Genomic DNA, 25964 nt, shown 5'->3' with positions numbered 1-25964 from the left:
AGTGTAGAGATGGGCAGGTTAAAAGAACTGATTTCACAGGAAGGTTGCATGGTCCTTGCTTTGCCTCTGCTGTCTTCTGCTTTTCATTGTGCTCTGTGTTTTTCCCCTCCTTTATTTAATAGGCTCTCAATCCAGTAGATTAGAAGGGGGGGAAGCAAGTCCCACAAACCAAAATCAGCTTCAGCTTGTGAAACACAGCCGAAGTTTTTACATTTTGATTTCTGTATTAGTATAAGTGCCTGTGTCCAGAATACCAAAGCAAAATATAAAGTTTGTATAATAAAAACAATGTAGGTTAGGATGATCAGCAAAATGTAAAATGAAAAAGTCACAAACTATCTGACTGTGTGCTAGAAAGACTGATGAAACTAAAACCTAGTTTTCTTTATGGAGAAGAAATGGTATGTGGCTTTTTGCTACACTCTGCTGGGAGTTATGAGACCTGGGTTTAACCCATCTCAGCCTCTGCCTGTTGATTCCTTGGGTGTTCCGGGACAAGTCACTTCATCTGCCCCTGCCTCAATTTCCTCAGCTGAATTGGTTGCTTTAATCACTGCGAGAAAATAGAGATATTGGTTAGCACTGATGATTTTCATATTTTGACAAACAACCGTTTTTGCCTAAGGTTTGCTCACTTTCACAACTTTTTTCTCATTCTCTGGTTTATGGCAAATTCAACATTTCTGGCTCAAGGTGAGAAGAGGGTTTTCTTTTCCTGTGACCCTGTGTAACACATACAACCCAGGAGTGACAAGGAGTGGTATCCCTTCTACACATGTGAGAGTGTGTGTGACGATGACGGCAAAGCGTGGCGCGTGTGGAAGATGTGTGCGCGGGGTCTGGTTTTACTGAAGTGATGATGTGCGGTGGGGACTTGGGGGTAATGCCTCAGCACCTGCCTGGCCAGCTCAGTGCCGAAGGAAAGGGTTCCGTGATGATGATATCACCTGCGAGACGTTTTTTTTCTTAGCAAGCATTAATCTTTTGGCCACTTGAAGATTTTATGACCCCAATTTATATATAAGAATTGTGTTTGATTTGCCATTAAAAATTTAATTTCCATATTAATCTAATAGTCAAATAATTTTCTCGTTGAGGGGTATATATAAATATCCTAAATAAAAGTCTTTTAAATAGATTTGGGGATCAGATCTTTGTATCAGTTGTGTGTTTGTGGAAATAGTGTAAATGTTGTTGCACAGCTCATGATTCCACTTGGGATCCTCTCTCAGATTGTTACCAGCGCTTAGAATTCCTGGGAGATGCGATTTTGGACTACCTCATAACCAAGCACCTTTATGAAGACCCACGGCAGCACTCCCCGGGGGTCCTGACTGACCTGCGATCTGCCCTGGTCAACAACACCATCTTTGCGTCCTTGGCTGTGAAGTATGACTACCACAAGTACTTCAAAGCTGTTTCTCCTGAGCTCTTCCACGTCATCGATGATTTCGTGCAGTTTCAGCTCGAGAAGAATGAAATGCAGGGAATGGATTCTGAGGTTAGCACTATTTAAAAATATGTTGAGTTCAATATTGAAGAACGCCGTGCAGCTAGAGGTGTCCGTAGTTTCAGAGTTCTGACCTCATAGCTATCTAAAGGGACTATGGGAAGCCAGGGCTGTGACACCCAGCGAGCTCTCTGGGAGCACTGTGAGTGAACTGCAGTTGCAGGGAGGCGTTTTAAACTGGACGCTCACACTGTGGACTCTGTGGTCATTCCAGCGAAGAGAAGGAGCCAGGGGTTTTCAGTTATTTTACTATTCCCAGCCCTTCATCAGGGCTTCCAGTGTTTAGGCATGCCAGAGAACTGCACCTCTTCTTCCTGCCCCCGAAGCAGGTTTTAAACCACACTGTAAATGCTCAGTGCAGTTTATTCCGTCCTGTCTTTTAAAAACGGATCAGAAATATTTGCTAATATAGCAGGTAAGCATCACAAATGTATGTTCTGCTTCTACTTGAAGTGGGAAAATCTCATTTAAAAAACAAACTTCTAAATTTTTAACCATTGGAATTTGGGAGGCTTCTACTGTAAGTTCAGCCAAAGGTTCTTTGGTGATGGACCTAATTGTAATGCGTTTGTGAGCTATTTTGAATTTTGGTAGGAAAGGGTATTGCTTAGATCTTTCCAGTCTCCTGTAATCCTTCACTAACGTTCATCTGCATACCTGTGTCCCCAGGAGAGCACTTTCATTTCTTATTCTTCCCATTCTAATTCCTTTGATTTTCTTATTTTTGTAGATTTCTTATAAGGAATGAAGGAATTTATTCTTAACCCTGGTAGCTGTTTTAACTGTTCCTGCTTTAATTTGAACCTTCCCTTTTTCAATTGCACTAAACCGTTGTTGGGGAGTAGTGAATTTCTTTGACTTTCTATGAGAAAAATTAAGAGTCTGGGTTTTGAAGTCTAGCCCCAAGGCAAAATGTCAGACCCTGCCAGCTGCCGGCTGTGTGCGGAAGGAGCGTGAGTAGGCAGCGCGCTCTCTCTGCCTGTGCCTTTGTGCACCCTTCTGAGATTAACCATCTAGCTGGGGCACAGCTACCAGTGAGATGAAGAAGTGGAACCATCCAGTGTACATTCAAGTACTATTTCTAGTCTCATACTTTAGAAATAAAGTGAAAAATTAGCTGAAATTAGATTTAAGCTCTCTTTTGATGCCAGTGGGGCATACTGGTTCTGTGAGTTTTTGCTCATTCTTTTCCTTACCTTTGTTTATATAAACATGTATTAAAGTTACAAAAACTGATTGGAAATGTCATAGTCTGGCTTTTCTAACTTACTGTTTGATCTTAAGAAAGTTTCTTTAGCTCTCTGGGCCTCAGTTCCCTCTGCTATAAAAAGAGAATTAATCCTGATAAGTTTTAAAATTTCTGTGTCAAAACCCTGATATATAAGCAATAAGTGTCTTGTTATCTAATAATCAGCATTATTGTATTATATGGAACTTTGTGTGGCTGAACAGTCTATTTAGAAGTTAATATTTCCCCTTCTCTTTTTCACAAATGATTTGTGTTTATTTTAGAAAAATTAGAAAGTACAAATAAACAAAAAGAAAATTAAAGTTGCCCAATTATGCTACTCCAGAAATAACCAATATTAACATTTCAGGATGTATTGCTAATGTGTATAGATATAAACATATATAAAATATAAAATAGAATTATATTAAGCATAGTGTATTCTAACCTGTTCTTTTCACTTAATGTATTGTGGATAACTTTCCGTGTATTGATTGGCATTTTCAGTAGCCACGTGCTAGTCAATATGAGGCTAATTTATTTAAATGGTTCTTTATGGCTGGCTGATTAAGTAGATTTTTAGTTAGGATTTTTAATAACCATGGATATGGTAAATATGCTGTATATCCAGTTACCTCTTTAAAATAAATTCCTAGAGATGGAATATCCTAAAAATTGGAATTGGTCAAAGAATTGTGAACTTTTAAAAAGCTTTTTATATGTGTGTAAAATTTTATTTTATTGATTTTGTGTCAGGTACTCTATTATAGTGAATATGTATTAAGTGGCTTCATGAAAAGGGAGCTTGGAGGAAAATCTGTTCCAAATAGAATTTCCCTACCAAAAAAGTAGCAATTTCCACTCCTCAAAGCAGTGTACCCCCTTGCCAGCACCGTACTAATTAGTGTTCTGTTTTATCCTTGCCAGGCTGCAGGGGTAGAACTGTTTTAAGCATAGTCCTTTGATTACTAGTGAATTTGAAATTTTTCCCCATACCTTTTTTGACTATTTCTAATTCTGTGTTAAAGTTGTTTTTGTTTTAGTTTAGAAGTAATCTTTTTTCCTTTGCTGGATATAAAATACTAAATGGAATAGGGATTCTTTCTTTTCTTTTCTTTTCTCTTTCCCTTTCTCTCTCTCTCTCTCTCTCTCTCTCTCTTTCTTTCTCTTGAGAAGTTTGAAAAACTTTTTTTAAAGGTAATGTTTGTGGAGAACCTATTGCAATGTAATAGGCATGCTATAAATGGTTGGTATTGCCCCCCCTTATTAAAGAAAGAATGAAAGTCATACCCAGGAAAAGAAACACACATCTGTGAACTGCCTTTAAAAGTGGCCTTTTTGCTTACAATTCACTTTGTCTCTGTAATAGCTTAGGAGATCTGAGGAGGATGAAGAGAAAGAAGAGGATATTGAAGTTCCAAAGGCCATGGGGGATATTTTTGAGTCGCTCGCTGGTGCCATTTATATGGATAGTGGGATGTCACTGGAGACAGTTTGGCAGGTGTACTATCCTATGATGCGGCCACTAATAGGTATTGTTGGCTCTCTTTAGAAAGAATAACAAAATTAAAAACAATTTCAAGGATATTATTCACATTATTCTTTCATTTTGATTACAGAAAAGTTTTCTGCAAATGTGCCCCGTTCCCCTGTTCGAGAATTGCTTGAAATGGAACCAGAAACTGCCAAATTTAGGTAAGCAAAAAGTGTACGTGGAAAAAAATTAACTTGCTCAAAAACAAAGGAAAAAATTCTCAACGATCTCATAAACTAATGATTCTGAAAAATGTTTACACTGGGGCATGCTATTACCCAGTTTCCATTTGTAATCTGATTGACTTCTCTTTTTTTCTCTTTGTTCTTATAAAGTAATGCTGAATTAAAGAAACAGCAGCCCTGTCTGTCAGTGGTATGCAATAAGTCATAACGCACATTTCCTTTGTGTGGTGTCAGCTTGTACGTGGGACTCTCGGCCTGAGAGCGCATACTAAATGCTGATTGACAATCATAATAAATACTTCTGACTTCTAATTCTAGCTGTTTGGACTTTTTACAGCCCGGCTGAGAGAACTTATGATGGGAAGGTCAGAGTCACCGTGGAAGTAGTAGGAAAGGGGAAATTTAAAGGTGTTGGTCGAAGTTACAGGATTGCCAAATCTGCAGCAGCAAGAAGAGCCCTACGAAGCCTCAAAGCTAATCAACCTCAGGTTCCCAACAGCTGAAACCCCTTTTTAAAATAAAAAAAAAAAGAAAACAATACAAAACAAAACACAGAAAGAAAATTAAGGGGGAAAATACTTAAATCAAAAGGGTGATTTAAAGTTGATATTGAGTGGAATGAATTGAAGGCAGAATTTAAAGTTTGATAAACAAGATAGATAACAGAATAAAACATTTAACATAATGTATAAAAATTTCGGAACTAATTGTAGTTTTAGTTTTTTGCGCAAACACAATCTTGTCTTCTTTCCTCACTTCTGCTTTGTTTAAATCACAAGAGTGCTTTAATAATGACATTTAGCAAGTGTTCAAAATAATTATTGAGTTTTTTTGTTTGTGTTTTTTTTTAGTTTAATTTCTGTCAGCTTTGCTTAGTGTTAGAAGGCCATGGAACTTACACCTCAAACAGTCCCTAGAGCTGTGTAGAGTCCTCTTACCATCCCTCAGTGTGTGCAGTAGTGCCAGTCCTACAATAGTGGGTAAGCCGAATAGAAGGGTAGGGTTTTGAGAGGAGAAGTGCACCAGTGTTGTCTTTCTTTCCATATTATGTTGTGTACGATGATGTTTCCAGTTGCTATTGCACTTGATAGTAAGGGACAGATTTTTAATTAACATTGGCTGGCATGTTGGTGAATCACGTTTTAGTTTTCTGATGCCACATAGTCTTGCATAAAAGAGGTTCTTGCCTTAAAAGTAAAACCTTCACGGATATTCTTTAATTTCTGATCTTTTTGGAACAAACTATTTTACATTCCCTTCATTTTATTATGCATTAGATGTTGAGACAGCGTGATATTTACAACTCACTAGTATAGTTGTAACTTATTAAAGGATCATACTAGAATTTCTGTCATGTGTACTGAAGACATTTTGAAAACCAGAATATGTAGTCTATGGATATTTTTTATTATAATAAAAATGATCTTTGGCTAAATACTCAATTTTACTAAAAACCTCCTGCTAGGTAGTTTCACTGATGGAAATGTTTATGGCAAATAATTTTGCCCTCTAGGCTGTTGCTCTAACAGAATAAACCTTAGACATATCACACCTAAAATATGCTGCAGATTTTATAATTGATTGGTTACTTATTTAAAGAAGCAAAACAGAGCACCTTTACCTTTAGTCTTCTCACATGAATTTCTTACTGTACTTTTCAACATTGTTGCATGCATGTTTCACCTACCAAAGCTGTGCTGTTAATGCCATGAAAGTTTAACGTTTGCGATAAACTGCCGTAATTTTGATACATCTGTGATTTAGATCATTAATTTAGATAAACTAGCTCATTATTTCCATCTTTGGGAAAGGAAAAAAAACCATTTTTAGGCATTTGCCTAAGTTTCTTTAATTACACTTGTAGGCACTCTTCACTTAAATACCTCAGTTCTTCTTTTCTTTTGCATGCATTTTTCCCCTGTTTGGTGCTATGTTTATGTATTATGCTTGAAATTTTAATTTTTTTTTTGCACTGTAACTATAATACCTCTTAATTTACCTTTCTAAAAGCTGTGGGTCAGTCTTGCACTCCCACCAACATACCAGTAGAGGTTTGCTGCAATTTGCTCCATTAATTATGCTTGAAGTTTAAGAAAGCTGAGCAGAGGTGTCTCATATTTTCCAGCACATCTTTCTGAAGTTGATGCTTCATGTAATGCTGCATTTATGTTTTAAGTTACAATTGAATACTGTACTTTTTGCTTTATCTGCACCATCCACCCACAGAGAAATGCCTCTGTGCGTGTGCACCACACAAAACCGTCAGCTCTGCTTTCTAAGGAACCCTGAATGAAGGGGATATTGAGCTTCTCCAATGTTATTTGTTATCTCCAATTTCGAACTGAAATTGAAATCTAAATTATTAAATGAGTTTTTCAGCAATTTAATTTAGGTGACTCATTTTTAAAATATTCTGATGTGGAACCTTAGATGTCTATTTGATTTTTTTTTTTAAAAATACTTTGAGATATCATGGCCAGTTAAAACAAAGCAATTCTTGAATTATATAACTGTAAAAGTGTACAATTAACAAGTAAGGCTGGATGTGAATTTTGTTTGTGAGGGTGATTTGCGATAAAGTTAAATCACGAATCTCTTGATAATTTATAAACTACCTGATGCCAGGAGTTTAGGGCTTTGCATTGTGTCTAATGCATTTATCCCAGTGTTACAGGATTCTCTCGACTCCTGGCACCAAAATCAGATTGTTTCACAGTTAGGATTCCCAGTGGGAGAAAAATGCCTCAATATATTTTGTAACCTTAAGAAGAATATTTTTTGTTAATACTAAAAAGTTCAGATGTGGACATGATTAGGTCATACATTCTCAGGGGTTCAAATTTTCTGCTACCATTCAAAATGTTTTATCAACAGCAAACTTTTAGCTATTTCACTTTTTGTTGGAAAAAAGTAGCTGATTTTAATTTGACTCACAGTTTGAAGCATTCTGTGATCCCCTGGTTATTAAGTTAATAAATAAAAAGTATGAGTTAGACATATGAAATGGTTATGAATGCTTTCATGCTGCTGATTTTTAATGCTGTAAAGTTTTCCCCAGTTATCTTGTTGAAATGTTTTGCATCTGTCAATTAAGAAAAAAAAAATCACTCTATGTTGCCCCACTTTACAACCCTGTATGCCATTCTTTTGTTCCTGTGATTGCAATGTGAGACCGAATGTAATATGGAAACCTGTTGCGGGGGTGTAGCTGTGCTGCGAGCACGTGTGTCAAGGACTGAGGAGGCGTATCTTGAAAAAGCAACTGCAGAAATTCCTTATGATTGTGTGCAGGTTAGTTGGCATGAACCTTCATTGTAAATGTTTTTTATTTCTTTTTATAATATACTTTCTGCAGTCCTAACTATGCTGCGTTTTATAATAGCTTTTTCCCCTCTGTTCTGTTCACGTGGCACAGATGAGCATTGCACTTGGTACCACGCTTTACCTCATTTCAAGGAAAATGTTCTTAACTGAGAGGAAAAAATGTGGTTTGGCCTTGCTGCTGTTTTGATTTACCGAGTTTGAAAAAGATAATTGTAATGCCTGCAATGTGTCATATACTCACACAACTTAAATAGGTCATTTTTGTCTGTGGCATTTTTACTATTTGTGAAAGTATGACAAAGATTTGTTACATTTCTTTTTTTCTTTTACATTATGTGAAGTGATTACATTTAGAATGACCTTTAACACTCCTGTAATTACTTTTTAAAATATTGATATTTTTACTTCTGTAATAATATCTTACCCTCAAAAATTCAAATATCCTTCCTAGACAGCAAGAGACCGAGGCTGCTCTGGTTCTGCTGGGTCAGTTCATGAGTCCAGGCCTGCACCTGGCATTCGGCTCCTTCAGTCACTCCCTGGGGTCAGGCGGCGGCTGCAGAACTCGGAGTCACTGGCGTCCAGACCCGCCGCAGCTTACATGCGATGCCCAGCTGACTGAAGCGGCTTTGTGTCTTGCTCTGTTGGGGAAGCTGACCCTCTTACACAACATTTAAGCCACCTAACCAAGACCTTGATATCTTTATTTAACTGCATCTGAAATTACGTTAAGAGTCCTTAACTGGTTTGTGTTCTCTGTGGAAGAGAAACTCATGTTTATTGTTTATTACCTACATGGTTTTTTAATTACATTTAAATAGGTATGTTTTTCCAACCACTGATTACTTTTCAGGAACTTAATTATTTCCAAATAAATTTCTTTATATTGTAAAGTTTTAAAGATATGTTTAAGAGCAAGAATATTAAAATGAATTTAAAGGTTTTTGGAGATGCCAGTAACAATATCTAGGAAATTTGCATTTGAGACCATTGTATTTTTCCACTAGCAGTGAAAATGATCTTTCACAACTATCTTGTAAATACATTTGAATCATTACTTTTTTTTGTAGTCCATTTTTATTTGGACATCAACCACAGGCAATTTAAATTTTATAGGCACACTCAGAATTCACTGCAGCAGCAGGTACATAGCAAAACTGCAAAGGAGAACAGGAAGTAAATTTCTGGCTTTTCTGCTGTAAATAGAGTGAAGGAAAATGACTAAAATCAAGTAAAATTAACATATAATTTGATTGATAATAAAATATTTACCATCACATGCTGCAGCTGTTTTTTTAAGGAACATACTAGAACTCATTCATATGATAATCCTGCTGCAGAAATTTGCAGTCTGCACCTTATGGATCATAATTACCTTTATTTGTTTTTTTTTGTAATAATTGTAGCCGAGTAAATTTCCAATAAAGTTATGGTCTGTTCACTTTGTGTCCTTTTATCTTTTTCCTTTCTTGTTTTGATTCATTTCAAGTGGGTAATAACATTTAAATAGTGGTAGCAGACATGATCTTTAAAATGTTTTAATTTCGTGGTGAATCATATGAAAATGCATATTTTAATATGGTAAAATTTTGTTTGCCAAGTTCTGCTTCATGTCTACCTGTAGAATTATATAGTAGCAATTTCCTTTTTGAAGACTTAAATAATACCGGTTTGTTTTTGGAAATTCTGTCACAAACATTGATGTGTTCTAGGTGTTGGATTATTTGTGCTATATTTGACACATTCCTTAAGTGACCTTGGGTATTCTGAAATCGAGTGTGCAGAATGTTCAGCTTCCAGGTTTTTAGGACATTATATGCAATATTGTTGATTAAGAAAGAATTCTATTATTTTAAGTTTTTTACCCAACCCTTTTGTAATTCAGTAAGCCAAGGGCTAATGGGAATTACTTGGTTGTAGGAATAAGATGGTAAGCATAATTTTTTTAGAATGAGAAGAAATTTTAGTTTTCCTTTGTAAGGTTAAATTAATCCCTTCCTTTCCTCTTCCTCTGACTGCTCTAAACTAAAGGAGAAAAAAATATATGTATTTTAATCCTGAGGAATATGGGTAAGTGCTACATTGCTTGCGTGTATTGGTGTTACTGCCCAGAATTCTGTGGATAGTTAAGGCCAAGCCTCAGGGCCACAAGTCCTTCCTGCCACCATTGACCACACCCTCCAAGACAAGCAACTGCTCATGTCTGCGGTTCCCAAAGCCAGCAATAAAGAGCACAGCCGGGAAAGTATCATTTTGCAGATTGCGATGTGTGTGAAAAGAATCCAGATGGAACTGAAGTTTTGTGTGTGTGCAGATCCATGAGCATAGTGCACGTTTTAGGTGGAATGGTAGATCCTGGGTCACAGCCAGCTCAGGTGTGTGCTGTCACTTGTCTTTGCAAAGATGAAAGGAGCAGATAGATGTGCAGGCCAGGAGAATGTTTCCTAACTTGTCTACAAGGCAGTTTGTGAACAACCCTTAGATATTTTCTGTGTGTATGGGGGTAAAATATGAATAAAATTTACCATTTTAATCATTTTTAAGTGTACAGTTTAGTAGCAAATGTTATACAACTATTGCCTTCCTCTGTCTCCAGAACTTGTTTATCCCACACGGAAATGTACCCATTAAACACTTAACTCTGCTTTCTCTCTTCTCTCTAATGAGGGCCTTTCTGTCTCTGAATTTTTCTAAGTACCTCATATAAGTGGAGTCAGACAGTGTCCTTTTGCGTCTGACTTATTTCACTTGCCATAATGTCAAGTTGCACTCATGTTGTGGTGCGTCAGAATTATGTGTATCCCACATCTCGTTTACCCATCTGCCCGTGGACGTTGGGTTGCTTCCACCTTTTGGCTCTTGTAAATGATGCTGCTCTCAGCATGAGTGTGCACGTATCTGTTTGAGTCCCTGCTTTCAGTTCTTCAGAGTTTACACCTGGAAATGTCATTGCTGGGTCATGTGGTAATTCTGGTTAATTTTCTGCGGAGCCACCATGTTGTTTTCCGTGGTGACTGCACTAGTGTACTTTCCCACCGGCAGTGCACAGGGCTCCAGTTGCTTCACATCCTCGCCAGTATTTGTTTTCTGTGTTTTTGGTAATATCCATCCTAATGGGTGTAAAGTATCTTACTGTGGTTTTGATTTGCGTTTCCCTAATCAGGAAGCGTCTTTTCATGCGCTCATTTGCCCATTTCTGTATCTTTGGAGAATTGTCTACTCAGGTCTTTTAATCATTTTGAATTGGATTATTTGGTTTTTTTGTTGAGCTTTAGCAGTTCTTTATATATTCCGGATATTAAACCCTTATCAGATCTGTGATTTTTGTATTTTCTCCCATTCCGTGGGTAGTCTTTTTACTCTTGAGAATGGCTTTTGATGCACAAAAGTTTTTAATTTTAGTGACATCCAGTTTATCTGTTTTTCTTTTATTGCCTGTGCTTTTAGTGTTTTATCCAAGAAGTCATTGCCAAATACAATGTCATGTAGCTTTTCCCGTGTTTTCTTCTAAGAGTTTTATAGTTTAGCTCTTATGTTGGATCCTTGATCCATTTTGAGTTAATTTTTACACAGGTCCTTCTCAACTTTTGATGGGGTCATGTACTAATAAACCCATTATAAGTTGACTATCCTAAGTCGAAAATGCATTTAATACACCTATTCTACCCAACATCGTAGCTTAGCCTAGCCTAACTTAAACATGCTCAGAACGTTTTTATTAGCCTACAGTTGTGTACAGTTATCTAACACAAGGCCTCTTTTATAATAAAGTGTTGAATATCTCATGTAATTTATTGAATACTGAAAATGAAAAACAGAATGGTTGTATAGGTACTGGAAGTACGGTTTCTACTGAATGCGTATCGCTTTCTAACCATCATAAAGTCAAAAAATGGTAAGTTGAACCGTTGTAAGTTGGGCACTGTTGGTCTATGGTGTAATGTAATGGGCTAATCTTTTTCTTTGACATGTGGATGTCTGCTTTCCCCAGCACCATTTGTTTGGACACTTCAGTCTTTCTCAAATAACAGCTAAAATTTAATATTAAATAGTAAAAAATACACATCTGGAACTATGAATTTGGAAGCCGTTGCTGGATAGTTGTAGATGTGTGGATGTCTCTTTCATTTGGACATTGAAATTTCCTGGAGTCATTATAGGACTAGGATTGGAGAAGAAAATTATGAACCCGGTAGCAAAATTGGTCAAGAAAATTGGATAATTTATCATGGATTGGGAACAGATATGAGTAGATGATAGCATGAGCCACCAGAGAGGAGAAATCTAAAATATTGGTGGTTCTTGGATTCCTGATTCAATCCGGGACACTTCATGAAGTCAAAGTACCTGGGATAACTGATTACTAATCATATGAGCATGGATGATGTATATAAGGAGAGGTATAAACATGAGGGTACGTTTTACCAAGCCTGTATTTGGTGAGCTGTATGTGCCCTTCCACAGCTTGCACTGTTCACATGAGGAAAGCTTGGAGTCCACAGAATCAAGTGTTACTCCTTGTTACGGGTCTCATTTTGGGGCCCTGTTGTTGAAGTGCTGAGCAATCTGTCCCTCCACCACGTAGCTGCCCAGGCCGAAAACCTCCCAAGGGTCATCCTTGGTTCCTGTCCTCCCCTCTTGACCTGCGTTCTATCAGTCCGTTACCAAATCCTGGCGATTTGTCCTTCTTAGGTACAACCTGATCCCATTTCCACAGCCACCACCCTGATGGAAACCACCGTGGCTTTTACTGGGACTGTGTCACAGCTTCCTAACTGATCTTCCTGCTTCCACTCTGTAGCCAGAGTCGTCTATTCAGAATAGAAAGCAGAGTAGATCTGAACCCCTCCCCTGGCCTACAAAGCCCTCTGTGATCTGGCCCCTCCATGACAGCCCTCCTCCCGCAGGGCACCGTAGCCTCACTGGCCTTGCAGGTTTTACTGCGCACTAAGCTCATCCTAGTATAGAGTTCACTGTAGGCTCTGGGGTCAGACTGCATTTGAAGTCTGCTGTTTCACTGATGGTGTGGCCTTGGACGGTTGCTTCCTGTTTCTGTGCCTGTTTACTCCACTACAGTAGGCATGATGGTAAGGAGGTGGTCATGAGGATTAAGTGGGAAAATATAGGGCAGGCGTTTAGTGCGGTCCCGGAGTGCAGGACATGTGGACCTTTAGTGGAAATGTCCATGGTTGGCCCCTCGTTCAGGGCCCCGCTCAACTATCTGCTCAGAGAGGACAGCCCTTGTTTAATATAAGGTACCCCCATCCCCCCAATCACTGTCATGGTTTGGCATGGCATGTAGTATTGCCTTGCATCTAGCTGTCCCCCACACCATACGAGGGGCGACACTCTGGGAGAGTAGGACCTTGTCTTGCTTCCTGCCATGGGTCTAATAGCTGGCACCCAACGCAAATGTGTTCAGTTGTCTAACCTGTCGTGGCTAAACCAAACCTTAAAGTAAGGAGCATTATGTCTCCATGGAACCAGAAGTGATTTGTATTCCCTTCTGCTTCACTCACCTTTATTAAAGCCAACCATTTGCAGTAGTTAGCATGGAGGTTGGCATTCATTTTTGGGGTGCTGGGAGGAGGGGAGTCAGGAGGAGTGTGTACATGCACACGTGTGCACACCACCCCTTTACGCATTTATTCAAAACCTACACTGAGCTCTTTGCTCCTGCTTGGTTCATATCTCCCTAACCGTGGTCTTAGGTCCGCACGGTTTGGATTGGGTGTTCTCGCTCACTCATCCAGACCTTCCAGCCTTAGCTCCTAAAGCTCCCGTTTATCTGGATGTTCTCAACTCCGTATCTCCCTGCTTTGGAAATTGATCACAGCCCTCGTCCTTCCCTGGACCAGGGAGAGAGAGGACTTGGGGAATTTACATAGCTCAGTCTATCAGTAGTACAAGTAGCACACTTTTTTAAAAGAGTATTTTTCCAATAGGAAGAACAATCTCATGGTTAAAATAAAAACACCTAAAAGTGTATTAAATACAAAAAGGGCTACAGTGAAAAATATGCCTCTTTATGCAGTACTTTTCCTCAAGGCAACTAATATTATTTAGTTTGAGTATTTTTTTCAGACATTTTACACAAATAAGCAAATGGCTATGTCCCTACCATGTTTACGTGGTGGCATACTAACCACACTCACACATTGCTTTTTTGACTATCATATTTGAGAATACTCCGTATCAGATCTGCCTTTTTCTTTATAATTGAGGTAAAACAGTAATATGCACTTAATACAGCTCAGTGAGTTTTTATATATGTATATGAGTGTGCATGTGTGTGCATACCGTTAGGGTGCGAGAGCTGAGGTTTCGAGAAAGATTTCTCCAGACAAAGATTAGGACAGAAAGAAGAAATTTATTTACTTTTCCTTGGGCAGAAAAGGGCCAACACAGAAGTGAAGGAGGTAGAGAATGTTAGCGGAGAGAACCAGGTGCTCAGGCTTTTTTAGGGGGTGAGCAAGGGTTATGGCTGTAGCCAAATTAACAGGGTGCTGCTGCATCCAATCCGTTCTTTTTTTCTCCACGTGAGGATGATGACAGAAACTGCGGCAGGATGTCAAAGTCCAAGAGTTGGCTCCCCCGCCTTCCCCTGGAAACGGGACAGTCGGGACTATGGGGACTGTCGCAGGAGATGTGACTATGCAGGAGATGTGACTATGCCCTAGAGCGATGGCTGAGGCCTGAAGCTCACACCCTGCTGTTCACTTAGGAACTTTTCAGACTGTAAAAGAAGCAGATTCTCAAAGTCCATTTTGAAGGAGCAAGATTTACATCTTTTCCCATCTGTTCAGGTCTTTTCAGAAGTTGTGCAAAACAACTCCCTGTGCCTGTTAGTGAGAGAACTCACAGGATCGATCTTGAACTGTTACTAGGAAATTGTAGGATTAGATATTTTCCTGTTGGTTTTTGCAAGGCCGCCCCTTTCATACGCGCTTGTATAGCCACCTGTTTGTCACGTTTACGTACTATTCGTTGTATGGAGGTGCCCTCGTTTATTTAGGCTGCTCCCTGTTAGATGTTTGTGTTGTTCCCAATTATTTGTCGTTAGAAACGAAGGTGTAGTTCATATCCTCACACATACTTGTGCATGTGGCAGGGCACCACTTACCTTAGGCACTAACACAGGTTCATTATTCCGATGTCCGAAAAGCACTGACACGTTTTTAGAACTATTTGACAGCAAAACCTGACCTAGACTGAGTTGAGCCTGTGTATGGTCTGGCCCCTCAATGTGTCTAATCCTAGGTTTTGCAACAGCAATGCTAACGAGCCTCATTGCCTGTCTTGCTGTGCACCCTGCTAGGGGTACTGTGTAACATATACTGTATGCACTGAATTACCTTCCTAATTTCATAAAAATTCTGAATTGCAAAACACATTGGCCTCAAGGCAAGGATTTCGGATAAGGACTTGTGGACTTTATCCTAAGGTTTGTTAATATGTAATAGGCGCTACATCTGCACTAACTGGTTCACCTATTTTATGCCATTTACTCCTCAATGCAATTATGAAAGTGGTTACTTTTGGTGGGAAGTGGATCGTAGAGATTCAGACTGAGAAGCTGAATCAGACCTCCTGGTCCCCAGCACTGTGGGGTTTGGGCACGTTATTTAACCTGTCTTAGCTGCATGTCCTTGCCTTTGCTCTGAGGAGTCAACAGTCGTTAGGATGAAATGAAGGTGCGTGTAAAATGCTCAGGGCGGTGCTGACACTGAACAAAGACCACACGGATGCTAATGGTCACCACAATCTTCGTTTTACAGGTGAGCAGAATGAGGCGTGAGAAATGGAGTCATTTGCTTGAGATCCCAATAAGAGTCAGGGCTGTGCCTTGAACCCCTGGCCACCGAACACAAAAGTATTTCAACTCTCATGCAAGAATTCCTTGGTTTATGTGGGCCTTTTGAAATAAAGGTGGAATTAAAATATGTATGCATAGGTATGTACATGTTGATACTCCATGGCGACTCCTCTAACCAACACAGGCAGCAATTGCGGGCCTTATGTCTGTGTTTTAGATGTAACCCTTGTAGCTCATTTCCCTGTTTTTCAAAGAAAGAAAAGATTCATCCTCGTTGGAGGAGAGCTGGAGTTGGAACCTACTGTTCCTCTGCTACCCAGCTCCCACGGGCCTGGACAGCTGAGGCACCCCCGGTGCTCTCACAGGGCCGTGTGCACAAGACCAGTCCTGGGAAGATAAGCCCTTGGTACCTCGTTTTAAACATTGGTCTGCCAAACCCCACGAAAAGCAAGCGTTTGCTTTAACTTCTTTGTTCTTTTTTCCTCTTGCTTTTGCAGTAGCTCTTTTTTGAAGAAAAAGAAGAGCCGCCTTACCTCAGTAAAGCCACCACTATTAAGATGTTACTGTAACAGGACCAAAAAAGGAAGGTGGTTTACCCAGTCATGCAGTCGGTTGACAAAGGTGACTTGGCGAAGGTGGTGATCTTTCCACTCAGCGGGTGGTGTCGAGGCGTGGGTGCTCTTTACACACGCGCATGTACACAGGCATGCACGCATACGCACACGTGCTCGCACACACAGCCTTGCAGCAGCAGGGTGGCCCATGGTGGCATTTTCGCCCTGCAAAGTGAACGAGACGTTTTCTGATCTTGGTAACCTCCTCCGAGTTTTTCCTGGCTGGGGGGTGGGGTGGTGGTGGTTGGTGTGTGCATAACTGCAAATCTAATTCGGAAGTTATTCGATGATAAAGTAGTGCTATTGGCATGCTGTTCGTATCTGGAGAATTTCTTACTAACATCGAGCGTTTTCTGGTTTTGTCGTGAACAGTGACTTTCTCTGTAAGGCTCCCCGCCCCCCCCCCCATCTCACTGTCCTCTCAGTGCCCGAATCTGCCGTTGGGGTGGAGATGTGTGTGGAGTCCAGGGACGTTAATAGATGCAATACGGCAAAAGCAGGTTCTGTGCTTAACTAAGTTAAGTTTGGGTAATTCCTGGGTTAAACAAAATTAAAGAGGGTTCTTTGCAGAACTTATCAGGTGGTTTATCACACTAAAGTGCACTGAGACTCTTTGAGAGAGGGCTGCGTTTTCCACACTAGTGAGACCACGGACGCCTTCACAGTAGATCTTGCGGTACTGGCGTCCTGAGCATCACAGTTAGGACGTCTCCTACCAAGGGCGTCTGGGAACCCAGCCTGACCATGGATCATCTGCCAGTGGGCCATGGTCACATCTGAAGGTGACCAGCTATCCCCGCAGTTGGTGGGCTGCAAGGGAACCCCAAGGTTTTCTGTTCACGGGGTCACTTTGGTTCCACGTTCGTGCTGGGAGAGTCTAGGCCTGTGGTCCTGGCTGAACTTGGCTTTCGACTAGTGGTCATGATCTTATGGCACCAGCATAAGCTCCTACTGAAATGTGTGTTTTAACGTCAACACTAGTTTTGCCGTGTCCAGGTACTGACCCCTGACGGTCCCGGAGAAGCTTCACGGGGTTCCCCTCCCTCAGAGGACTCGCGCTTCACCTGTCTCAGGGTGACGGGCGCTGTGTCCCCAGGAATCCCAGATCCACAGCTTGCAGGGGACCTTTCTATGTGCTGCCACCTCTGCCCAAGACTGTCTTTCCCCTCTCCTGCCTCCCTTCCTCATCCAATCCTGCCACCCCAGACGCAGCCCCGGGGACAGCCGAGCCTGTCCTCTGGTCCCCACCACAGGCCCTGACACATCTCGCAGCACATCTCACCCATCGTCACCGTCTCTTTGCATGTCGGGGAGCCACTGGAGTGCGAAGGACGTGTCTTGATCGCCACTGCGTGTTCTGGGTCCCAAGGGCCACTCGACTCCAGGGGGACATCCGCGTGCTGTGCTGCCCTTCGCCTCTGTCTGCTGACGTGGGGGTGGCGAGCTACCGGCAGAATGGGGGGTGGGAAAATTCCTGGTTTTTTTTTTAATGTTTTCACCAAGGGGGGTGAGCCCGGGGCCCCTCCTGAATATTGGCGTGTCGTAGTCTCAGGTGTGGGGTGGGTCTCCTGGTCAGTCTCACACAGCTGGTACACGTAGACTCGGGAGGACTCAGTGGAGACATGTCTAGAAAAGCCTGTGCTTTTCCTACAGATTTGGTTTGAATGGACACTACCAACCTTGTAGGTGACATTTTCCCTTTTCGCTTTGACTACTAAGCAACTCAGTTCAAATATTCACTTAAATATTTGTTTAGCACCTTCTACATGCAGGCATTCTTCCAGGCGCTGGGGATGGAGCGGTGACTAACACATGCCTGCCCTCGTCATAGGCAGCTGCATCCTCGTGGGGAGGACGGGCTACAGCGACGTCAATGGATGTTTTATGGGAATAAAACCCAGTGTTTTTATTAGTAGCAGATTCTCATTTTCCCCTAATCCCACCTGTTACGGCTTCTGTGTTGTTACCTTTGTTGCGTTGTCGCCACAGATCCTGTTAGGAACGATATAGGCTATAAACAAACGCAATGATAGTCATCGGTCCAGAAGATGTTTATGAAGCAGCTACTAAGTATTGGGCATGAAGCTGACCTAGATGAGAAGGCAGAAAGCCCCCTGGGATCGCGGCTTTGAACTTTGCACTTGGCTGCGCTGCCAGGTCCGGGCGGGCTGGCCGGCGTGTTCGGTGGGTGCGGCCCCAGTTCACCCCGTTCGTGCAGACAAACGAGATGACAGCCGGCGGGCCGTCCACGCAACAGGGGGCATTGCCCTCTCAGGTTTCTCCCGCCCAGAGCCCAGGCTCAAATGTGGGTAGACAGTGGGACTTAAGTTGCTTTTATGGGAAAGTGTTTTTGAGCTTTAAGTTTTTTTAAGAGCCGTAAGACCCACTTTGGGTTTTGTTTGGTGGTTAGTTCTTTTTACTTATATTTACCTATTTTGAAATAAAGGGCTGAATCAGTCCTCCCAAAAAGCCAGAATTCCAACTTGAGGTTGGGTTTATAAATAGAAAACCTAGGCTTTCCAGAACTGAAGCTCGCTAAAACCAGTTTTGTTGACAAAGGGGAGGTGCTGTCAACTAGTGGGCTGAGCACTCTAGGCTTCTGGAATTCCTGAGTCCCAGGCACGCCCCCAGCACAGTCGGACCTTAACCCTCCTGTGCCAGGGAGGCTGGAAGGAGCCCGTGAGCCGCACCCAGGGTGGCCTGGATCTGCCACTCCCCGGCCAAGCCATATGCCTCCCATGGCCTCGATCTCCTCATCTGTAAAATGGAGCTAGCTCACAGGGTCCATTATCCGTGGATTAAAAATAATAATAATAAGCTTCAGAAATTCACTTTGTGAAAGCAGAAGTAATGGAGATTCGAATCATGGCTGGTCAAGGCTACATTCCTAGAAGCCGGGGTCACGTTCTTGCCCTTCGCTGGGCACATTTCCTCGTCCATTCGCAAGTATCGGTCCAGCATCCGCTACGGTCAGGCCCCTTCTGGGCGCTGTGGCGTCAGTGGGATTCAGTCAGCAGACATGTCTATCACATGGTTGGAAGCTTACATTCCAGGTGGGTGGGAATGGGGCAGGGAGACAGATCCTAAGAAAGCCTGATTGTCTTGGAGAATGATACTTGCTATCACAAGATAGGGCGATACAATAAAGTGACAGGCGTGGCCAAGTTTAATCATGATAGATAACGTGTATTCAGTGTGCAATGTTCTAAGCACGTCCCTGTATTTCGTATAAGAGTAGGTACAATTGTCATTCCCATTCTACAGATGAGTAAAGACATGTAGGGCTGTTGAAGACATCCCTGAAAATGAATCATTGACCCCACATTCAGGGCTCAAATAACGGTGGGGATGATTGTGTATAACTATATAATTTCAATCCAGTGTCCTCTCTGAGAAGGCTGGAGGATGAAGGGAGCATTCACAGAAAGGGTGATATTTGAGGGTTTTGAGGGATGAGTAGGAGTTCTCCATACATAGTTTCTTACTGTAGTAGTTGGTTCATGGTGCCATGGACATTTGCTGCCTCTTCAATAGATTGAATTCTTTAAATGATGGGTCCAGAGAAGCTCCTAAGATGTCAGTTGTGTACCTTGCCCATATCATAAAGCCCTTAATATTTTTGAGGAATTATTTAAGGTATGCTATCACTATAAATCTTTAAAATTAACTCGTGTATTTTAAGCCAAAGTTACACTTTCAACGTGGATGATGACACACTGCAAGCATTCTGAGGACAGGCTCTATTTTTCTAGGTTGTAGTTTTAAATCCGAACTTCCTTTAGCCAGTCTTTTTTTCCCTCTCGGAGTCCTGCGTTCCTCAAACATCAGCTGGGGTTCAACCAGACCGGTGAAGCCCAACAAAATCAGAATCTCTGGTGTGAAACCTGGCATCTGCCTTTTAAAAAAAGGTTTTCCAGGTGACCCTAATGCATAACCAACATGGGAACCACTGAAGTAGAAACAAGGTCCCCAACGGTATGCCGCCCGATGCCAAGGTGGCCAAAAGGGAGGGTTGCCGTGGGAACTGGGTCTCTTGTCTCTTCCTTCTTCAGCCAGAGCTGTTCCGATTATACCTGTTCCGTTTATTGACCTTTCGTATAACACTGTGTTGGGAGAAAGGGTGCTGTCACCGAAAACTAATGCTTGAAAAGTCACTGGAACAAAAGCTAGTTAGGACCACCCGACTCCACGCCTGGGGTTCTGTGGGGTTTTCTGCCCCGGGGGTTTGGATCTTGGTACCATTTCTGCACTCTGCAAAGCAGCTGCTGCCTTCTGTCTCAGACCTGGCCACCCTTCCTGGATAGGTGAGTTAATCCCCCGCTGTGGCAGTGGCAGCCTCACAGTGAGGGTTTTGATTACCGTGCTATGAATTACGGTGCAGTGCCCTGGTGAGGGGTCGAGGGTGTGTGAGATCCTCTGGGATCAAATGTGAGATGTTACTAAAACGAGACTCCATTTAGTAGGTGATAAATCTTGATAGTGTAAGTTTAATACGGTTTGATGGTTGTAAATCCAGTGACTCTACTGTAGGAATTTGCTGTATGTTGCATTTATAAAATATTTAGTCAGGTGTTTTTAAAGGTATGGCTTTTCTCATAAGGTACTGATTTTTATGGGCTTAACAAAATTTCATATTGGTTTTGAGTATGCCGCTGTTCAGGGCTTTTGAAAAAAAAAGGTATTGTCGTCTCCTTTTCGGTATTATAAGAAAGCTCTTTGGTAATAGAGTAGTAGCCAAATCGAAAAGTAGATTTTTGTATATATAAGAATATATTTTTGGATAAGAAAATAGTAGGATAAAAGCAAATTTAAAGTGAGCTTCTATTTGAGGTTTAGACTGTAAATGTTGGGAAGGAGTACACACATGGCCACAGTGTGGACGTTGGGACAAATCTACTTGGTTGGTGGCAGGGAGGCTCTGAGTTCATCACCAGCCACGTGCATTTGTTTTCTGCTGCTCTGCACCAAATTACCACAGAATGAATGGCTCCAAACACATTCGTTATGTCACGCTTTCTGCGGGTCACGAGTCTGGGCACAGCTTAGCCGAGTCCTCTGCTCAGGGCCTTCCAGCAATCAAGGCGTTGCTGGGGCTGAGGTCTCCTCCACGCTCAGGATACTCCCAAGCTCATGTTGCTGTTGGCGGAATTCATTTCCTTGCAGGTGCGGAACTCCTCGCAGCTTCTTCAAGGCCAGCGGGAGAGCTGCTCTTCCACTTCAGATTTCTCTTTTCAGGGAAGGCCTGGATTGTCTTTTAAAGGGTTCACTGCATTAGGTCATGCCCACCTAGGATAATCTCCATTTTAGTTAACTCAAAGTCAACTGATTAGGGACCTTAATTACATCTGCAAAATCCATTCACCTTTGCCTATAAGGTAACCTTACCATGGCAGCAACATCCTGTCACACTCCCAGGTTGGGTCCACACTCAAGAGGCATGTAGACCAGGGAGCGGGAACCTTGGGCCATCTTGGAATTCTGCTTGCAAAGCCACAGCTGTGAGCTCAATCTTGTTGAGTTTACTTTCGATGGCCGTCGAATGGAGATGCATGGGAGGGATGTCATCGGCCGCGACGAGATGACGTGTTTGAAATCTGGGAGGAAGCTGGGAAGCCCCTGGTGCAGTGTGCTACGTGCCCCGAGCGGGCAGGCAGGACCTGGATGGAAGGATAAGATGTGGGGCTGTTACCAAGGCTGCACTTCTGCTTCATCTGAAGATGCCACGGAACACACTGGGGCGACGTAAAAACGAAGGTGCCAGGGGCAGGTACTCCCTTTTCTCCCCTTCCGTGGGAGAGCTGACCGAGTGGGCGCTGAAACTGCTTCCAGTTCACTTTTCACAACAGTTGCCTTTGCGAATCCCCACACCCCTAACAACGGCACCGACGTCTTTTTTGGATTAGAAATGGAAGCATTGCTCAGTCGCTTGCTTTGACTCCCTAATTCCCCCCAACCATTCCTCAGGGTCAGACGGATACTGTGGCCAACAGTCCCGTGACGCACCACGGGGGTGCCGCCCCGTGGGACCGTGATCTCCCCCATGCACACTTCCCCGGACCCTCCTTTACAGATTCCTCACTGATCACTTTCCGCTTCACAATTAATGTGGGACCCAGTTGGAGACAGCCAGGGAAAGACGATTTTTTAAACAGATGCTGCGGGTCGCCGCTAAGTTACTGGTGGGATAATATTCGGAGGACAGATAACTGCTTTTGTCATTGAAAACGAAGGCGCACGTCGCAGGGCCGTGATTGCAAACGCAGGGAAATGGAGGGAAAATCCATCTTATTTAAAAGTGTTTCAGTGTCAGCAAACACATTGCAATGCTATTAAGAAAGTTTTTGTTAAGGACACGTTCGACTTGAGGTTTTTAATTTGTTTGAAGTATTTTGCTAAAACAGAATTATGTTGGAGTTTACATAAAAGTAGAGAATGACATGAAAAGTTTTAACTTAAGCAGCAAAATATAAAGGCTAATCTTATTTAAAAGTAATATGTATGTCTTGATTGAGTGCCCAGATACGCTCAACTGGGACTTTTTAGTGGAATCGGTCTAAGCTGTTACACTGAGTTATACCGGGAAGGTTTTCCTGAGCTTATACAGCCAGACCTGAAATACTCTTGTGGCTGCATTTAATAAAGAAACGAAAGTCTTGAGTAAGGGGATATGATTTTTTATGACAGAAGGAATGCAAATAACTTTTAGTCTCATTGCCTTGACCGGGTTTGGTTTGATTTGATGGAGTTTAATAATGACTTATAACCTGTGCTGACAATATGCAGGCCCGCACAACGTCATTTAACTCATTTATTCTGCTTGCTGTAAAAACAAAGAGATGGCAAATAAATATATGGAACGTTCATTGTTTGTCAGAGGGCCCAAGCCAAGAGTTTTCAGTGACCTTTTAAAATATGGTCCCAGGCTAGTACTAAAATGTCTGTCACTCAACACACACACTTGCATGCTCTGGCCTTTTAACCCGTGCATCTTGTGTTTTTCTCTTTCAAATGGGTGTATGAATTTCCAATCAGCTGCAGCGATTTAGGCTTTTGCATCGGAGGATTACTGTAAATTGCAGCCTGACAATTACAATACGCAGGGCACTGGCGAGTTATTAATGGGCTCGCCTACTGATGGCCTTTCAGCGCAACCTCAGACCTGCTGAGCCGCAGCCTAATTGGATCCAGGGGTGGAGGCCCCTGCGGAAGAGGCGAGTGGGGAGCGGGGCTCCCCGGGACCCCGCCTGCAGCGGAGGAAGATATCAATTGATTATGGATGGCTCCTGTCCGCCATGTCGGATCTCTGATTCACCTCCTCCTTAATGACTTGTATTGGCTTAAGGAGCTCCGCATTATTTGACAGCGTCAAGCTCTGCTGACAAAGACCAGCAGGTGACTTTAATTGAGGACTTCTATTGCGAGAGATTTTTATGCAAGACAGAGCAACAGTTCAACAGACACAAAAGAGGCCTGTAAAAAAAATAAAAAAAATCCCGCAGCAGTTCCAGAAGAAAACTGGGACCAGACCTGGAGTTAGCTACTTTACTTTCATTTAGTTTACACTTTTTTTTTTTTTTCTTTTTTTTTACCCCTTCGGTGGTGGCATCAGGAGAGAGACCCCTTCTCCTACCCCCCTGCCCCTGGAAATTCTGCAGCCGTCTCTCCTCTCTTGGGTTTCAATATTTATCTTTAGGGATGAATTATGTCCAGGCATAAATTATGTTTGACACATCTTGATGCAGGGGGAAGAAATTAAATTTTTCACTGCTCTGAAAAACATTCCGCAGAACATATCACGCTCGGAGTGCATCCTGAAAAAACCAGGCGTGCTGTTTAGTTTTATGAAATTAAATGGACGGCCTGTCTGAAGTGTCGGAAGGGGTGGAGGATAATGATCAGTGAGTGAATGAATGGAAAAAAAAAAAATGAGGGCTGATAGGATCGCGGACTCGGAGCCCTGGGAAGAAAGAGGGCGAAGCTGGGTCCAGCCAGAAAGCTCCTCCCTGCTGGGGTAGGTCAGGGGACCCTTCGAGACGCCGTTGTCTTTCGGAGCTGAAGGCCTGGTGCCATCCGGGTGGCTGGAGAGCCGACATTTGCTGGGGCCCCTGATGCGAACTGTGGTTTATGGCCCGGGCGGGGCTGTGTCCACCTTCGTGGGTACTGTATGGGCAGTCCACCTCCATCCAGGGCCTGAAACTCCATGTCCTCTTCAACCTCCGCCCTGTAGCAGCCCACGCTTGGGCCTCACCCAGCCTCTTACCATTATCCAAATATGCCGGGTATTTTCATATCTGCAGCCTGTGCCTGCGCTACTTCCTCTGCCTACGTTTCCCTTCCTCTTCTCTCCTTCGTCTTGCAAACTCCTATTTGCCCTTCAAGACACGGTTTGGTCACCTCTTCCAGGAAGCTTTCCAGTTCTTCCCTCCGCCGCCCCGCAAGACATTCTGACTCCAGAGCCCACACACTCATCCACTGAGGCTCACCGCCTCTTCCCAGGGTGAGGAGGCACTTGAACCTCCAGAATGACCAGCCAGAACACAGTTGCACCCACAGAGGTGCTGAAGTTGTCCCGACGTTATAGAGGAAGGTTCTGGGGGAGACGGGTGGGAGGCACCTTGGAAGGGAGGTGGTCGTTGAGGCTGGGCAGGACTCTGGGGCCATGGTGGGGGCAGGGCGTTCCAGGCAGAGCTCGGACCCGGGAAGTCGATGGGACGCCAGTGCCAGATGGCTTAAGGCCTGGGAATGCTGCCAAGAAGCACTGCTGATCTGAAATAACGTTGTGATTGGAAACTCCAGCGTCTCATCAGCCCAATAGCCCAGCTTGGTTCACATGTTATGAACAGGTTGGCAGATACCCCTGAATAAGCTAATCCATACATCGTCATGGCTCCAGCCTCTCTGCTTCTGCTCTGCAGAAAGGCCTCCTCCCTCCACTTGGCTGGTCCCTACCAGCTCTCAAGATAGCGCCTCCGGGAAGCCTTCCTGGATTCCTCATCTGGGCAGAACTGGCCATTTCCTCGGTGCAGACATCACGTGTTATTAGCCTTATTCTTGACCTTCCTGGGGCCCCGTGGTTAGCCTTTTGGGGGCGGCTTCTGTGTCAGACGCATCTCTGTAGTGCCCAGGCTGACCACAGTCTGTTGTGGGATGACAAGAAGGCAGAACGGAGGCATTGATTGCAAAGAACTCTCTTCACGATTTTGGGAAGCTGGGTTGCTATAATTTGTGTTTTTAAAAATTAAAACTTGGCATTGTAGGGCCGGGCGCGGTGGCTCACGCCTATAATCCTAGCTCTCTGGGAGGCCGAGGCGGGCGGATTGTTTGAGCTCAGGAGTTCGAAACCAGCCTGAGCAAGAGCGAGACCCCGTCTCTACTAAAAATAGAAAGAAATTAATCGGACAACTAAAAATATATAGAAAAAATTAGCCGGGCATGGTGGTGCATGCCTGTAGTCCCAGCTACTCGGGAGGCTGAGGCAGGAGGATCGCTTGAGCCCAGGAGTTTGAGGTTGCTGTGAGCTAGGATGACGCCATGGCACTCTAGCCCGGGGAAAAGAGTGAGACTTTGTCTCAAAAAAAAAAAAAAAAAAAAACTTGGCGTTGTATACAGGTATCAACATATCACATGTATGTCCAGAATATGTACAACAATTATATATCAATAAAAAATTCAAAGTTGGAACTGTTTCGTGATTATTTGATCTTTTATAAGTAACTCAGCATACTAATTAAGGTTTTTACCTGGTCGGGGAGC

The 25964-nt window shown here is 42.8% G+C and overlaps 1 protein-coding gene across 1 annotated transcript in view; it reads left to right on the top strand.

Annotated features, from left to right (window-relative positions):
* Positions 1-8026, top strand: part of DICER1 (dicer 1, ribonuclease type III) — a 74566-nt gene extending 66540 nt beyond the window's left edge. The window contains exons 26-29 of the mRNA XM_012645507.1: positions 1233-1501; positions 4108-4270; positions 4358-4433; positions 4795-8026. Coding sequence (XP_012500961.1) covers positions 1233-1501; positions 4108-4270; positions 4358-4433; positions 4795-4960 — 674 coding nt within the window. The 3' untranslated portion in view covers positions 4961-8026. The remainder of the gene's footprint in view (positions 1-1232; positions 1502-4107; positions 4271-4357; positions 4434-4794) is intronic.
* The last annotated feature ends 17938 nt before the right edge of the window (positions 8027-25964 follow it).

This window comes from Propithecus coquereli, unplaced genomic scaffold (genome assembly GCF_000956105.1).
Source record: "Propithecus coquereli isolate 6110/MARCELLA unplaced genomic scaffold, Pcoq_1.0 Scaffold2343, whole genome shotgun sequence".
Classification (NCBI taxonomy): Eukaryota; Metazoa; Chordata; class Mammalia; order Primates; family Indriidae; genus Propithecus; species Propithecus coquereli.
The sequence above is the reverse complement of the archived record's forward strand: the minus strand, read 5'-3'. Positions and strand labels throughout refer to the sequence as shown.